Source organism: Oncorhynchus mykiss, chromosome 7 (assembly GCF_057628025.1).
Source record: "Oncorhynchus mykiss isolate SJ-2025 chromosome 7, ASM5762802v1, whole genome shotgun sequence".
NCBI lineage: Eukaryota > Metazoa > Chordata > Actinopteri > Salmoniformes > Salmonidae > Oncorhynchus > Oncorhynchus mykiss.
Window position 1 is genome coordinate 6,199,765 of NC_143028.1, and position 16,585 is coordinate 6,216,349.

The 16,585-nt window shown below is 42.2% G+C and overlaps 1 protein-coding gene across 2 annotated transcripts in view; it reads left to right on the forward strand.

The window, feature by feature from the left end:
- Window positions 1–16,585, forward strand: part of LOC110528830 (lysine-specific demethylase 6A) — a 70,009-nt gene that overhangs the window by 14,722 nt on the left and 38,702 nt on the right. For both annotated transcript variants that reach the window (XM_021610963.3, XM_021610962.3), the window contains exons 3-7: window positions 6,992–7,100; window positions 8,115–8,164; window positions 9,291–9,349; window positions 10,187–10,307; window positions 10,949–11,003. In XM_021610963.3, the coding sequence (XP_021466638.2) occupies window positions 6,992–7,100; window positions 8,115–8,164; window positions 9,291–9,349; window positions 10,187–10,307; window positions 10,949–11,003 (394 nt within the window). The remainder of the gene's footprint in view (window positions 1–6,991; window positions 7,101–8,114; window positions 8,165–9,290; window positions 9,350–10,186; window positions 10,308–10,948; window positions 11,004–16,585) is intronic.

The following is a 16,585-nucleotide window of genomic DNA, read 5'->3' on the forward strand; positions in this document are numbered from 1 at the left end:
ACTATGGACTTGGTCTTTTACCAAATAGGGCTATCTTTTGTATATCACCCCTACCTTGTCACAAAACTGATTGGCTCTTTACGCATTAAGTAGGTAACCAATTCCATAAATGAACAAGGCACACCTGTTAATTGAAATGCATTCAAGGTGACTACCTCATGAAGCTGGTTGAGAGAATACCAAGAGTGTGCAAAGCTGTCATCAAGGCAAAGGGTGGCTACTTTGAAGAATCTGAAATATAAAATATATTTAAATTTCTCACTTTTTTTGGTTACTACATGATCCATGTGTTATTTAATAGATTTGATGTCTTCACTATTATTCTACAATGTAGAAAATATTAAAAATAAAGAATCCCTGGAATGAGTGTGTTTCCAAACTTTTGACAGGTACTGTATGTGGACACCCCTTCAAATTAGTGGATTTGGCTATTTCAGCCACACCTGTTGCTGACAGGTGTAAAATAGAGCACACAGCCATGCGATCTCCATAGACAAACATTGGCAGTAGAATATCCTTACTGAAAAAGCTCAGTGACTCAACGTGGCACCTTCATAGGATGCCACCTTTCCAAGAAGTCAGTTTGTCAAATTTGTGCCCTGCTAGAGCTGCCCCGGTCAACTGTAAGTGCTGTTATTCTGAAGTAGAAACGTCTAGGAGCAACAACCGCTCAGCTGCGAAGTGGTAGGCCAAACAAGCTCAGAAATCGTCTGTCCTCGGTTGCAACACTCACTACCGAGTTCCAAACTGCCTCTGGAAGCAACGTCAACACAATAAATGTCTGTTGGGAGCTTGAGGAAATGGGTTTCTGTGGCTGAGCAGCCGTACACAAGCCTAAGCTCACAATGCCAAGCATCGGCTGGAGTGGCCACCATTGGACACTGCAGCAGTGGAGACGCGTTCTCTGGAGTGATGAATCACGCTTCACCATCTGGCAGTCCGGTTGACGAATCTGGGTTTGGCGGATGCCAGGAGAACGCTTATTGCCCGACTGCATAGTGCCAACTGTAAAGTTTGGCGGAGAAGAATAAAGGTCTGAGGCCATTTTTCATTGTTCAGGCTACATATGCACACACTGAACAAAAATATAAACGCAACATGTAAGGTGAACTCAAATACACACAAAGCTTTCTCTCATTTTGTGGACAAATTTATTTCCATCACTGTTAGAGAGCATTTCTCCTTTGTCAATATAATCTATCCACCTGACAGGTGTGGCATATCAAGAAGCTGATTTAAACTGCATGATCAGGTGCAACCTGTGCTGGGGACAATAAAAGGCCATTCTAAAATTTGCAGTTTTGTCAACACAATGCCACAGATATCTGCAATTGGCATGCTGACTGCAGGAATGTCCACCAGAGCCGTTGCCAGAGAATTTAATGTTCATCTCTAACATAAGCTGCCTCCAATGTTGTTTTAGAGAATTTGTCAGTACGTCCAACCGGCCTCACAACCGCAGACCAGCCCAGGACCTCCTCATCCGGCTCCTCTTGACCTGTGGGATCGTCTGAGACCAGCCACCCAGACAGCTAATGAAACTTATTTTGATGGAAAAGTAGAGCCCTTTTAGAATGGGGTAAATACCTTTTCACTGTGTGTGTGCGATTAGCTACCAGCTATGGCATAAAATGACACTGACCACAGAAATTACAGCATTTATTGTATCTATAAATGTGCTCATACTTTGAACTACATTTTTATTCGCAAATGCGAGTGAAATGCTTGTACTGTAGAGCCCTGACCACCCGCCAATGTGGCTGGTAAAATAGACATCTTACCTGCCAATGCCAAAATCTACCTGCATTTGGCGGGTTTCATTTTAGGTTCTGGAACGTACCCCTTTTTGTTTTGCCATATGCAGTACAACAGACATTTACGCTCGTCTGGTCTGCATAACACACAGGATGTAACCAAATGACTGGTCCCACAGAGGGAACTCGTTTTGTAATGGAGTTAGTGGCCGTACACAGATAGTATACCCACGTTAGGTTCTGTTCTTCCCCAGCCCATTCCTTGCCTTCTGAGTGATCTAATACCTCAGTATTGCCACTATCCCTCAACGTTGATGAATATTGAGTAGGCCAAGGGCATATGTGAATCTCGTCACTCACTAGTGTTATTGGTTCACTGTCATAGCACAAACTCCCCTGAACTTGGCAGTCCAGTTGAGTGCCAAGTGGACGTTCTACCCACCTCACCCTCCCCAAACACACACGTTTCAGAGACAAATACCTAATGCTGTTATCGAGTTAATCATTGGCTGGTCAATATCTACATTCTTTAAGTGCTCGATCTGCAAACAGTTTTGAATCTGTCTTGTTCAAACATACTTTTTTTTCTTCTCTCTCTCGCTCGCTTGGTGAGTGGTTGATCTAAGAGCCACCCAGATATAGGGCCTAACTGTAAATGACACCAGAATTGGCAACAGTGAATTAAACAAGTTTAAGTTAAAAAAGTTAAGCAGATCTCTTAGGCAAGAGTCATTCCACTTGTGAGTGTTTGTGGCTAATATGCACTTACTGTTGAAGTCGGAAGTTTAAATGTATTTGGCTAAGGTGTATGTAAACTCAGTTTTTCATAATTCATGACATTTAATCCTAGTAAAAATTCCCTGTCTTAGGCCACTTTATTTTAAGAATGTGAAATGTCAGAATAATAGTAGAGATCTATTTCTGCTTTTATTTATTTTATCACATTCCCAGTGGGTCAGAAGTTTACATACACAATTAGTCATTGGTAGCATTGCCTTTTAAATTGTTTCACTTGGGTCAAATGTGTCGGGTAGCCTTTTACAAGCTTCCCACAATAAGTTGGGTGAATTTTGGCCCATTCCTCCTGACAGAGCTGGTGTAACTCAGTCAGGTTTGTAGGCCTCCTTGCTCGCACGTGCTTTCTCAGTTCTGCCCACAAATGTTCTATAAGATTGAGGTCAGGGCTTTGTGAGGGCCCTCCAATACATTGACTTTGTTGTCCGTAACCTTTCTAGGGCAGGCTTTCCGCTAGCGGAACCCCTCAACAACATTCCGCTGAAAAGGCAGCACGCGAAATTCAAAAATATTTTTTTGAAATATGTAACTTTCACACATTAACAAGTCCAATACAGCAAATGAAAGAAACTTATTTTTAATCTACCCATCGTGTCTGATTTCAAAAAGGCTTTACAGCGAAAACACAACATATGATTGTTAGGCCAGAGCCAAGTAAAAAAAACATACATTTTTCCAGCCAAAGATAGGAGTCACAAAAAGCAGAAATATAGATAAAATTAATCACTAACCTTTTTAATCTTCATCAGATGACACTCATAGGACATCATGTTACACAATACATGTACAGTGCCTTGCGAAAGTATTCGCCCCCCTTGAACTTTGCGACCTTTTGCCACATTTCAGGCTTCAAACATAAAGATATAAAACTGTATTTTTTTGTGAAGAATCAACAACAAGTGGGACACAATCATGAAGTGGAACGACATTTATTGGATATTTCAAACTTTTTTAACAAAACAAAAACTGAAAAATTGGGCGTGCAAAATTATTCAGCCCCTTTACTTTCAGTGCAGCAAACTCTCTCCAGAAGTTCAGTGAGGATCTCTGAATGATCCAATGTTGACCTAAATGACTAATGATGATAAATACAATCTACCTGTGTGTAATCAAGTCTCCGTATAAATGCACCTGCACTGTGATAGTCTTAGAGGTCTGTTAAAAGCGCAGAGAGCATCATGAAGAACAAGGAACACACCAGGCAGGTCCGAGATACTGTTGTGAAGAAGTTTAAAGCCGGATTTGGATACAAAAAGACTTCCCAAGCTTTAAACATCCCAAGGAGCACTGTGCAAGCGATAATATTGAAATGGAAGCTCATACAAGGAGAAGACTGATCAGAGATGCAGCCAAGAGGCCCATGATCACTCTGGATGAACTGCAGAGATCTACAGCTGAGGTGGGATACTCTGTCCATAGGACAACAATCAGTCGTATATTGCACAAATCTGGCCTTTATGGAAGAGTGGCAAGAAGAAAGCCATTTCTTAAAGATATCCATAAAAAGTGTCGTTTAAAGTTTGCCACAAGCCACCTGGGAGACACACCAAACATGTGGAAGAAGGTGCTCTGGTCAGATGAAACCAAAATTGAACTTTTTGGCAACAATGCAAAACGTTATGTTTGGCGTAAAAGCAACACAGCTGAACACACCATCCCCACTGTCAAACATGGTGGTGGCAGCATCATGGTTTGGGCCTGCTTTTCTTCAGCAGGGACAGGGAAGATGGTTAAAATTGATGGGAAGATGGATGGAGCCAAATACAGGACCATTCTGGAAGAAAACCAGATGGAGTCTGCTAAAGACCTGAGACTGGGACGGAGATGTGTCTTCCAACAAGACAATGATCCAAAACATAAAGCAAAATCTACAATGGAATGGTTCAAAAATAAACATATCCAGGTGTTAGAATGGCCAAGTCAAAGACCTGAATCCAATCGAGAATCTGTGGAAAGAACTGAAAACTGCTGTTCACAAATGCTCTCCATCCAACCTCACTGAGCTCGAGCTGTTTTGCAAGGAGGAATGGGAAAAACTTTCAGTCTCTCGATGTGCAAAACTGATAGAGACATACCCCAAGCGACATACAGCTGTAATCGCAGCAAAAGGTGGCGCTACAAAGTATTAACTTAAGGGGGCTGAATAATTTTGCACGCCCAATTTTTCAGTTTTTGATTTGTTAAAAAAGTTTGAAATATCCAATAAATGTCGTTCCACTTCATGATTGTGTCCCACTTGTTGTTGATTCTTCACAAAAAAAACGATGTATTGAATCAATCTTTAGGATGTATTTAACATAAATCATCAATAAGGTTCCAACCGGAGAATTCCATTGTCTGTAGAAAAGCACTGGAATGAGAGCTAACTCTGTCGGGACCGCACGTCACGAGCCTGAGACACTCTGCCAGACCCATGACTCATTCAGCTCCCATTCCCCCCTCCTTTAAAGCAGAAGCCAGAAACAAGTTTCTAAAGACTGTTGACATCTAGTGGAAGCCTTAGGAAGTGCAACTTGACCCCATAGACACTGTGTATTCGGTAGGCCAAGCTTTGGAAAAACTACAAACCTCAGATTTCCCACTTCCTGGTTGGATTTTCTTCTCAGGTTTTTGCCTGCCATATGAGTTCTGTTATACTCACAGACATCATTCAAACAGTTTTAGAAACTTCATAGTGTTTTCTATCCAATATTAATAATAATATGCATATATTAGCATCTGGGACAGAGTAGGCGGCAGTTCACTCTGGGCACGCTATTCATCCAAAAGTGAAAATACTGCCCCCTATCCCAAACAGGTTAAGCCATTGTCCATTTGGAAGAACCATTTGTGACCAAGCTTTAACTTCCTAACTGATGTCTTGAGATGTTGCTTCAATATATCCACACATTTTTCCGTCCTCATGATGCAATCTATTTTGAAGTGCACCAGTCCCTCATGCAGCAAAGCACCCCCACAACATGATGCCGCCACCTCCATCCTTCAAGGTTGGGATGGTGTTCTTTGGCTTGCAAGTCTCTCCCTTTTTCTTCCAAACATGATGGTCATTATGGCCAAACAGTTCTATTTTTGTTTCATCAGACCAGAGGACATTTCTCCAAAAAGTACGATCTTTGTACCCATGTGCCGTTGCGATCCGTAGTCTGGCTATTTGATGGAGGTTTTGGAGCAGCGGCTTTGCAGAGCAGCCTTTCAGGTTATGTCAATATAGGACTCGTTTTACTGTGGATATAGATACTTTTGTACCGGTTTCCTTTAGCATCTTCACAAGGTCCTTTGCTGCTGTTCTGGGATTGATTTGCACTTTTCGCACCAAAACACGTTAATCTCTGGGAGACAGAACGCGTCTCCTTCCTGAGCGGTATGACGGCTGCATGGTCCCATGGTGTTTATACTTGCGTAGTATTGTTTGTACAGATGAACGTGGTACCTTTAGCCGTTTGGATGAACCAGACTTATGGTCTACAATTTTTTTTCTGAGGTCTTGGCTGATTTCTTTTGATTTTCCCATGATGTCAAGCAAAGAGGCACTGAGTTTGAAGGTAAGCCTTGAAATACATCCACAGGTACACTTCCAATTGACTCAAATTCTGTCAATTAGCCTATCAGAAGCTTCTAAAGCCATGACATCATTTTCTGGAGTTTTCCAAGCTGTTTAAAGGCACAGTGAACTTAGTGTATGTAAGTAGTGTATGTAAGCTTCTGACCCACTGGAATTGTGATACAGTGAGTTATAAGTGAAACAATCTGTCTGTAAACAATCGTTCGAAACATTACTTGTGTCATGCGTAAAGTAGACCAACTTGCCAAAACTATAGTTTGTGAACAAGACATTTGTGGAGTGGTTGAAAAACAAGTTTTAATGACTCAAACCTAAGTGTATGTAAACTTACGACTTCAACTGTGTGTGTATTCTGCAGGTGTGTGTGACAGACTATCTGAAGAAATGTTCTGATGCAATGCTTAGTTGCTCTTTGTGTATATTTAGTGATTGTGCTCTGTTTCAGAAGCTATGTCCTCAGAGCTGTTACTCAGAATGCAGGGAAACAATGTTTATGGGTTTCTAGAGTTCAGCAATAGTCCTCCAGGAGTGGGTGTGTTTAATATGTGTGATTAGGCCTCAGGCAGAGCCATCCCTGTGAGTGATGCGCATCTCGCTGTGTTTTTTATTTTCCAGTGTAAGAAGTCCAAATCACAACATGGCCCAACACACACAATGAACAGAAATCCATACCATTGCTCCCATTTATATGGACATTGATAACTGATTGAAAAGTGGCACTCTATCCCCTATATAGTGCACTACCTTTGACCAGGTCAAAATTAGTGCGCTATGTAGGGAATAGAAGGCCGTTTGTGACTCATCCCATGTGAGACTTCCTGGTAAGAGACACTGCTGTCTGTGTTCATGCTGAGTTTCTTCTTGCTTTATTTGTCCCCAGGCTGTTCGTTCCTATGATTCTCTCATCTTGAAGGCTGAAGGAAAAGTGGAGCCAGAGTTATTCTGCCAGCTAGGCCACTTCAACCTCCTCCTGGAGGAGTACGCTAAAGGTGAGTTGATGCCCCTCTTGCGCTCTCCCCCCTCGCTCGCTCCCTCCCCCCCTGTATGGACATTGTTTTGCGAACATTAAGTCAACATTTCTACATGCCGTGTGGCATTATTCAAGTGTGTTAACTTCTGTGCAGCATCAGCGGGGAGCTAACATGATGCTCTCCAGACTCCCAGTGCAGCCTAAAGTCAAGTGGAGCAGGCAGGGTGCTTTCACACTTTAATAAGGTGGACATCGGCTGCACTGATAGACTGTTGAACCGTGAGACACATTTGACAGAAGTACCAACGGTAACAAAAATGATAGTCCCGAACCATTTTTCATGTTGTAGTATTGGAAAAAGTCCAGAGGTTTCAGTATAGCGTGCAACACTTGTGTCTACTCTGGTCTTGGCACATGGGCTCCAGCCAACAGCTGGCAGACAGAGTGGGATAGTCTACCCGATGAGATTATTGTGAGAATATTTGTCAAAACGGCAGTCAAGCATCAATCAAGCCCCTTGAAATGTATTGTAACGGAACATGAAGATCACCGTGCACTTTCAGCACAATGTGAAGTTAATCTGGAGTTCCCACTAGGCACAGATGTCTATTCCACATTGGTTCAATGTCGTTTCATCTGTAGCCTAATAAACTGCATTTGGTCTCAAGTCCAAATCAGTATTTGTGCATAAAGGCATTTCCACCAGCATTTATCACATAATTAATTTTAGAGACGCAAAAAGATCCCACCGTGTCGAAAGAACAAGTTATCTATCCATATTTATAAAAATGTAATTGAGTTGTGCATAACAGTATGGTAACAGGGTTTCTGTCACACTCGATTTACCTCCCTTTATTTGTTTTCCTTGTCCCCCCCCCACCTGGGTTAAAAACTGAATTAAACTTAATTTCAGTTAGATGCAGTTGACCCCAACTTGGCATTGCTGAAAACAAAGCTGGTCTTATAGCAAAGTTAGTTGGTGTTAACCTTTTGGTATGTCTGGTATTTAATATCCCTCTTCTTTCTTTCACAGCATTATCAGCATACCAGAGGTACTACAGCTTACAGTCCGACTACTGGAAGGTGAGAAAATACTACTGACGGACACACCCTCTGAAAGCTTCTGCATGCTTTGGTTTCGGCTGGAGCCTATTCAAACTGAACAAATGTGCTCACAAACTCCCTTAAAAGACCTTCGCTTGGAAAAAATAGAGAAGGTGACAATAGCTCTGTTTGTCCCTCTTTAGACGCAGTAGCCAGTATACACTTCCTCAAAATAGTCAATTAAACTAACTCAAGTTCTTTCTTTTAATTTGGATGTTTGTGTCAGATCTTAGTCGTGTAATTTACATCTAAGATGTTTGGTGCAGTGTTTCTCAAGTGAAATGTGCATGAAAACGAGTCGTCTATCCTTGATGACAAACACTTAATTGAAGAATTCCTACAATTGACCAAAGATGGGCGAAGAGGCGTAGACTTTGGCTCAACTTCAGCTTGTCACGGAAAAAAATGTAGCGTGCACGAATAGCTGAAACACCGTTGCCAAAGCTCACAATGAACAAACACGTCACAAAATGTATGAACAAACTGTTCCCAACAGTTTCTGATGGGGAAGCATGCGGACACCTTTACTCTCACGCTCTTATCTGTGGAGCTCTTATAGTAGTAATGTCTCCATTCTACTTCTACTGCAGATTATATTCTGCTCATGTTCATCCTCAACCTGCCAAGGTTAACCCATTCACATCGCACCGGCCGACCAACCAGACACAGGAAGTGTGTGTGGTTATGATTCAGGGGTTTGTCTGGAGGCACGCTGTGGGTTGTGGCTTTCAGATTAGACTCATTCTCTGCCGTTTTCTGTTTGAGTCGAGAAATCTGTGGTGAGATGTGAGCATTTGGTAGGCCTACATGGTGATTCCATTTGAGCGGCGGCCAGCAGAGACGATCCCCAAAAGGCTTCTAGTGCAGTAACCAGTCATTGCACAAAGAAAGACTTCTATTGCTTGTGGTTAAAATGAATGGTCCATAACTAATGACGACAGATTAAGACGGATGCCTTATAGAGTGGGTTTCTGGAAGGGCTCCTATGCAGACGACATGTCTGGGCTGCAGCCATTTTGAAAGCGTTGTTTTGTGTAGGCGTGTGTGTGTGTGGCCTGTAACTAATTAGTCTTAATGGTGCTCTGTGTGCATCTGCCTCTTCCAGAATGCTGCCTTCCTATATGGCCTGGGCATGGTCTACTTCCATTACAACGCCTTTCAGTGGTGAGTAGCTGTTTTATACTACCTAAGTATGGAGGACTAGATTATGATGGTGTTACAGGTATTATACCTGTGTGTGTGCGTGCGTGCGTGCGTGCATGGAAAATAAATGTGTATGGTTGCCATGGTGACACCGTCACCAGTTGCATCCCACATGGCACCCTATTTAATTTTATAGTGCACTTGTTTTGACCATGACCCCTACAGGCCCTGGTGAACAGTAGCGCATAGGGAGCCAGTTGTGAAGAATCCCAGTTTTAATCATGTTGTGAAGAAACCAGGAAGAGCTCCAGTTTTAATCATGTTGTGAAGAAACCAGGAAGAGCTCCAGTTTTAATCATGTTGTGAAGAAACCAGGAAGAGTCCCTGTTTTTAATCACGTGAAGAAACCAAGAAGAGCTCCTGTTTTAATCATGTTGTGAAGAAACCAGGAAGAGCTCCAGTTTTAATCACGTTGTGAAGAAACCAAGAAGAGCTCCTGTTTTAATCACGTTGTGAAGAAACCAGGAAGAGCTCCTGTTTTAATCACGTTGTGAATAAACCAGGAAGAGCTCCTGTTTTAATCACGTTGTGAAGAAACCAGGAAGAGCTCCTGTTTTAATCAAGTTGTGAAGAAACCAAGAAGAGCTCCTGTTTTAATCACGTTGTGAAGAAACCAGGAAGAGCTCCTGTTTTAATCACGTTGTGAATAAACCAGGAAGAGCTCCTGTTTTAATCTGTGTTCTCTGTTCAACACTGCAGTGCTGACTCTTCATCTTCTTTGAGTGGCGTCTCCCATTTCTAACTTGGAATATATTTATTCTCTCTCTCTCTCTCTCGCCATCTCTTCTCCTCCCCCAGGGCGATTAAAGCTTTCCAGGAGGTGCTGTACATCGACCCCAGTTTCTCACGAGCCAAGGAGATCCACCTGCGACTCGGCCTCATGTTTAAGGTCAACACCGACTACGAGTCAAGCCTAAAGGTACTCTGCCTGCCTCTCTCCTCCACCAGTGGAGCCACCACAACATTTCCCACAGGACATCCAGGGAGGAACATTAGTGTAGAATGATAAAAAAATACATATATAAAAATTTTTTATATGTTGGCACCTTATTCTATTGATCAGGGATGGGCCACAAAATCTGAACTCATTATGGGGGTCTCAGTGGCTCGTGGGTCTGTGTACCCACATCCATACCCACACATGCAGCCAGGTCTTTTGGGGGATCCTATGCACAAAGTAGTTAATTTCATGCAATTCTACTAATTTTGCCATGGGGCGGAGAGAAATGTTTGCATTTTTTTATATTTGAGTGAGACTAACAAACAACCAATGGGGGACTGTAAAGAGGACTTGCACAGTGTGCAATCTCTTCATCAGTTGCCCACTCCCTTGTTCGTTCTCTCCTGCTCTCTAATTGCAGTGCAGAAAGTGACCAAGGGGAGAGGCAGCTTGCTGAAAAATTGATTTCCTTGTGTCTGAGTCTGACAGTCAGGGAAAAGGAGTGTCTCAGTGCATGGGGATTCATGTATAGGAATTACCTTTTGCATTATTCTTTTGTTTCTGTGTATTTCTTGTCCTTCAGTGGATGTTAATGCCTTGATATTCTGTTCTGTCGACAGCATTTCCAGCTGGCTTTGATTGACTCCAACCCCTGCACTTTGTCCAAAGCTGAAAGTAAGTAGTGTGAATAAAGATAATTCGGTAATGCAAGTTAACTTTTTTTAAATATGCATGTTGATGTTCATTTGAGATTTAACTACAGAGATGTACTGGACAAATTGGCCAACTATGTTGATTGAGAGTAGGGATGGGCATGCGTAATGGAGTACTCAAACTGTTGTAATATATATATATATATATATATATATATATATTGTGAAATGTTTGTCTTGAAGACCACGTTAGTTTGCTTTGACTCTAGTGTTCCATTTGAACATGTGCATTTGCAGGACACCACAAAAATAAACCAAGCCAAGCATCACAGTTCTGCTCGCTAAATTCCCTTTCCCCTACATGTCTCTCACTCAATTGCGTACTGACCACTTCCTCTACACACGCATTCTGTGTGCGCCTACAGAAATAAATGCCTATTAAAAACACAGTCCATTCAGAAAGTATTCAAACCCCTTGATTTCCACATTTTGTTACGTTACAGCCTTATTCTAAAATGAATTAAATAAAACACATTCCTCATCTACACACACTACCCAATAATGACAGAGAAAACAAGTTTGTAGACATTTTTGCAAATGTATTAAAAATAACTTCAATACCTTATTTACATAAGTATTCAGACTCTTTGCTATGAGACTTGAAATTGAGCTCAGGTATATCATTTTTCCATTGATCATCCTTGAGATGTTTCTACAACTTGATTGGAGTCCACCTGGGGTAAATTCAATTGATTGGACATGATTTGGAAAGACACACCTGTCTATTTAAGGTCCCACAGTTGACAGTGCACGTCAGAGCAAAAACCAAGCCATGAGGTCGAAGGAATTGTCCGTAGAGCTCTGAGACAGGATTGTATTGAGGCACAGATCTGGGGAAGGATACCAAAACATTTCTGCAGCATTGAAGGTCCCCAAGAAGACAGTGGCCTCCGTTCTTAAATGGAAGAAGTTTGGAACCACCAAAACACTTCCTAGAGCTTGCTGCCCGGCTAAACTAAGCAGTCGTTAGGAGAAGGGCCTTGGTCAGGGAGGTGACCAAGAACCCCATGGTCACTCTGACAGAGCTCCAGAGTTCCTCTGTGGAGATGGGAGAACCTTCCAAAAGGACAACCATCTCTGCAGCACTCCACCAATCAGGCCTTTATGGTAGAGTGGCCAGACGGAAGCCACTCCTCAGTAAAAGGCAGATGACAGTCCGCTTGGAGTTTGCCAAAAGGCACCTAAAGGACTCTGACCATGAGAAACAAGATTATCTGGTCTGATGAAACCAAGATTAAACTATTTGGACTGAATGCCAAGTGTCACGTCTGGAGGAAACCTGGCACCATCCATACAGTGAAGCAGCATCATCCTGTGGGATGTTTTTCAGTGGCAGGGACTGGGAGAGTAGTCAAGATTGAAGGAAAGATGAACGGAGCAAAGTACAGATAGATCCTTGACCAAAACGTGCTCCAGAGTGCTCAGGACCTCAGATGGGCGAAGGTTCACCTTCCAACAGGAAAATGGCCCTAAGCACACAGCCAAGACAACGCAGGAGTGCTGGCTTTTGAGGCTCGCCCGGACCGGGGTATGTGTTGTGAAGCTAGCTACAATAAGGATTAGGCACAATAGTGGAATTTGCGGTTTGCCTACAAAATAGAGGTTTGACAGTGATGCAAATGAATACAAATAGTATAATTATGCCCTACTTTTATTTTCAAGGCTTTCCTCAAGGTCCACTATTGTGGCTAATCCTTATTGTGGCTCGCTTCAAATAGATGGGTCCGACCACCACTTAATAAAATAAGAACTGTCTTTTAAGTAAGGGTTATTTTAGATGACAGGTAGCTAACTATATAGCTACTGAAACAATGTCGTTTTGCTATGTTTTTGGGAAGGACTTTATTTGCATCCATGAGCTAGCTATCTTTTTTTTTATGACCAGCACTGAAGGTGCGCAAGACAACTTTACCAGCATCATAGCATGCGTATCGATGAATCGTTGTAAACAAATGAAATACAAGTGATGGTGTAATAACTACGTAAAAAAATGTATGATCCTGTTAAATTATTGTATGACGTGCAGTCATTTTCACGTCCTGATTGGTCAACAAGGTGATTTGACACGTCAAATAGGGTTGGTGATTTGAATCCAGACTATCACATCCGGTCGTGATGTGGAGTCCCATAGGGCGTCAAATAGGGTTGGTGATTTGAATCCAGACTGTATCACATCCGGTCGTGATGTGGAGTCCCATAGGGCGTCAAATAGGTTTGGTGATTTGAATCCAGACTGTATCACATCCGGTCGTGATGTGGAGTCCCATAGGGCGTCAAATAGGTTTGGTGATTTGAATCCAGACTGTATCACATCCGGTCGTGATGTGGAGTCCCATAGGGCGTCAAATAGGGTTGGTGATTTGACCTGTCAAATAGGGTTGGTGATTTGACCTGTCTTTTTGACATGCAAAGACCTAAACGGCGTTCCATAGAAATCCTGGTTGAGACTGAACAAATGAACAGCGAAACAGCACAGCAAGTAAGTGAGGGAAATAGGTTTTGATTGTTTTACTGGTAATGGGGACATAAGTAAATGCCAACAAAATAACTTTTTGGTCAGTGTGGTGTATGTGTGTGTAACCTTTCTATTTAACTAGGGAAGTCGGGTAAGAACAAATTATTTACGATGACGGCCCGGACGACGCTGGGCCAATTGTGCTTCGCCCTATGGGACTCCCAATCACACGGTCTAAGTCACTGCATTTCAGTGCAAGAGGCATCACTACAACCCCTGGTTCGAATCCAGACTGTATCACATCCCGCCGTGTTTGGGAGTCCCATCGGGCAGAGCACAATTGGCCCGGGGTAGGCCGTCATTGTAAATAAGAATTTGTTCTTAACTGACTTGCCTGGTTAAATAAAGGTTATACACAATGACCAACCAAAACGTTATTTTGTTGGCATTTACATAAGTCCCTATTACCAGTAAAACATAATGAAAACTAATTTCTTTCACTTACTTGCTGTGCTGTTTCATTCTCAGCCAGGATTTCTATTGGGTCTTTTTGTGTAAAAAAAAATACACGTCAAATAACAGTATTTGATGTGTCAAATAAGCTTGTTGACCAATCAGGACCTGAATATGACTGCACGTCACAAAATAATTGAACTCAGTTATTACACAGTGATTACACTGTCACTCGTATTTCATATGTCACAACGTTTTGTCTACGTATGTTATGATGCTGGTAATGTTCTCTCGTGCACCTCTAGTGCTGGTCATAAAAAATCTAATTTATTTATATAGCCCTTCTTACGTCAGCTGATGTCACAAAGTGCTGTACTTAAACCCAGTCTAAAACCCCAAACAGCAAGAAATGCAGGAGTAGAAGCACGGTGGCTAGGAAAAACTCCCTAGAAAGGCCAAAACCTAGGAAGAAACCTAGAGAGGAACCAGGCTATGAGGGGTGGCCAGTCCTCTTCTGGCTGTGCCGGGTGGAGATTTGTAACAGAACATGACCAAGATGTTCAAACGTTCATAAATGACCAGCATGGTCAAATAATAGTAATCACAGTGAACAGGTCAGGGTTCCATAGCCGCAGGCAGAACATTTTAAACTGGAGCAGCAGCGCGGCCAGAGTCATCATGCCAGGTAGTCCTGAGGCATGGTCCTAGGGCTCAGGTCCTCTGAGAGAGTGAGAGAGAAAAGGAAAGAGAATTAAAGAGAGCGTACTTAAATTCACACAGGACACCGGATAAGGCAGGAGAAATATTCCAGATTTAACAGATTGACCCTAGCCCCCCGACACTAAATACTGGAGACTGAGACAGGAGGGGTCAGGAGACACGGTGGCCCCATCCGATGATACCCCCAGACAGGGCCAAACAGGCAGGATATAACCCCACCCACTTTGCCAAAGCACAGCCCCCACACCACTAGAGGGATATCTTCAACCACCAACTTACCATCCTGAGAGAAGGCCGAGTATAGCCGTTCCCGTTCACCTTCACACTCCTGGGCCAGACTACACTCAATCATAGGAACTACTAAAGAAATGAGTCTTCAATAAAGACTTAAAGGTTGAGACCAGATCTGCGTCTCTCATATAGGTAGGCAGACCATTCCATAAAAATGGTGCTCTATAGGAGAAAGCCCTGCCTCCAGCTGTTTGCTTAGAAATTCTAGGGACAATTAGGAGGCCTGCGTCTTGTGACCGTAGAGTACGTGTAGGTATGTACGGCAGGACCAAATCGGAAGACGGGTAGGAGCAAGCCCAGGTTAGCAGTAAAACCTTGAAATCAGCCCTTGCCTCAACAAGAAGCCAGTGTAGGGAGGCTAACACTGGAGTAATATGATCACCTTTTTTTTATTCTAGTCAGGATTCTAGGGTAGACGGAAAGTAGAGCATTGCAGTAGTCTAACCTAGAAGTAACAAGAGCATGGATGAATTTTTATGCGTCATTTTTGGACAGAAAATGTCAGATTTTTTGCAATGTTACGTAGATGGAAAAAATCTGTCCTTGAAAAAGTCTTGATATGTTCGTCAAAAGAGAGATCAGGGTCCAGCGTAACGCCGAGGTCCTTCAGTTTTATTTGAGACGACTGTACAACCATCAAGATTAATTGTCAGATTCAACAGAAGATCTCTTTTGTTTCTTGGGACCTAGAACAAGCATCTGTTTTGTCTGAGTTTAAAAGTAGAAAAGCTAGCTAGCTCATGGATGCCAACAATGTTCTTCCCCAAATCTGTTTCAGTAGCTGTAGTTAGCTAGCTAACTATATATCTAGGTGTCATCTAAAATAACCATAATTTATAAGACAGTTCTTATTTTATTAATGGTGGTCGAACGCATCTATGTGAAGCTAGCCACAATAAGGATAAGCCACAATAGTGGACTTTGCGGTTAGAAGCATGTCATTGACAGTGATGCAAATGAATACAAATAGTGGAATTATGCCATAATTTAATAGATCATGCTAAATGAGGTTTGAATGTTATATAAAATCAACTTGTTGATTTTTAAATCACACTGGATGTATTATACTTTAGAATTGCATTGGGGGCATACTTATTTCACTGTACAGCCTTACCTATGGATTGTGGATCAATGAGATGGGGTATCAGTCTACTCAGTGACACCCAGAGAACATTAGAGATGAGCTCTTATTGCGGGACTCTGAAACAACTATGAATTGAGCCACATTTTGTCAACTTATGTGTATTGAACACTATTCCAGAGGAAAAACAATACTGCGTGGATGTTTTGGAGTCTAACTCTGAGGATGATGTTGGGGGAAAATATCTTTGGTATTGAATAGACTGATACACCATTTCATTGATCCTCAATCCTTAGGTAAAGCTGTACAGTGCAATATGTATGTCAATACACACAATAGGCTGACTGGGGAGGTGATTTCACAGTCACAGTCCTGCGATAAGAGCTACAATGCCAATGTTTGCGTAAACTCTTCACAGTTGTGTTCTGTTGGCGTCAGAGTAGACTAATGCATTTCATTGCTTCACATTCCAACCTTGTTTAACATTATCTAGTATAAATGTCATGATTCCACCAATTTTAACCTTCAACATCACTTTCAAAGA